The sequence below is a fragment of the Crocodylus porosus genome, unplaced genomic scaffold, assembly GCF_001723895.1.
Source record: "Crocodylus porosus isolate Cpor-Errol unplaced genomic scaffold, CroPor_comp1, whole genome shotgun sequence".
Classification (NCBI taxonomy): Eukaryota; Metazoa; Chordata; order Crocodylia; family Crocodylidae; genus Crocodylus; species Crocodylus porosus.
The window spans coordinates 118,144,826-118,145,859 of NW_017728931.1; the positions used below are offsets into that span (position 1 = coordinate 118,144,826).

General features: G+C 60.3%; 1 protein-coding gene across 1 annotated transcript in view; it reads right to left on the reverse strand.

Annotated features, from left to right (window-relative positions):
- Window positions 1-242, reverse strand: part of TRMU (tRNA 5-methylaminomethyl-2-thiouridylate methyltransferase) — a 28,721-nt gene extending 28,479 nt beyond the window's left edge. The window contains exon 1 of the mRNA XM_019543517.1: window positions 138-242. Coding sequence (XP_019399062.1) covers window positions 138-222 — 85 coding nt within the window. The 5' untranslated portion in view covers window positions 223-242. The remainder of the gene's footprint in view (window positions 1-137) is intronic.
- Window positions 243-1,034: the final 792 nt, after the last annotated feature.

Below are 1,034 nucleotides of genomic sequence, written 5' to 3' on the forward strand. Positions count from 1 at the left end.
GGGGGGGGGGCAGTGATATGCCTCTGACCCTCGCTCCTAAGTCCCCACCCCCGACTCTCAGCCGTTGTCTCCTCAGCGCCCCACCCCAGCCGCTCCAGCCCATGTCGGCGTAGGGTGACCCCTCCCCGCGCCCGCACCTCGCCGCCGGAGCAGCACCGCCGCCACCGCGCTGTCCACGCCGCCGGACAGAGCGCACACCACGTGTCGCGCCGCCGCCTGCATCTTCCCGGCTGGGGGCCAAGTTTGAGGGACGGACACTTCCGGTCAGCCTTCCGGCGGTGCGAAGGGGGCTGTCCCTCACTGGGCTATGTCCGGCGGGAAACACACGCTGCCTCAGGGGTTCCGGGGACACCCACGGGCTCCGTTGCAGGAAGGGGCGCCCAGGGCTGCCGGGGGTAGGGCTTTTTGGCAGAACTGGTTGTTGCTTAACTGACACGAAAATCAGGCTGTCCCGGGAGGGCTGCCCACTGTGGGAGCCCTGGAAGTGATCCCTGGCACTGGAGGGGTGGGAAAGCACTGGCCTCTGTGCCCTGGGCTGGGAGACTGTTGCTTGTGCCAGGTGGAGGCAGGGCACTCACATGCTGGGGCTCAGCAACACAGAGATATGCTGCCTGAGCCTGGAAAGTGAACCTAGATTCAGGAAAGCTTGTGCTCTACATGCATCTCTTACTCCAGAGGTGAGATCCACTCTGCCTTCTGAGTGACTTTGCTAACCCTCTCTTGGCACACACCATGAAATCTAGACCCAGGTGGATATGTGCTTCCCAGCTGTCTGTGTCCAGGCTGCATACCAGAACAATCCCGCAGATGGCAGACAGGCAGGCTGAAGGACTCCAGTATGAGCTAGGAGACATGGGTGAAGGCTCAACCTCCTGGCTGGCGAGGAAATCTCCAGGATTTCTTTGATGATGCTGATGCATAAAGCGGTTCGTTTCTCTGCTGGAGGCCACAAAAATCACAGGCACACACTCATTAGATGGCACAAAAGGTGTATTTGCAAATAGGGTCAGAGCAGAGTCAAGAACTCAGATTAC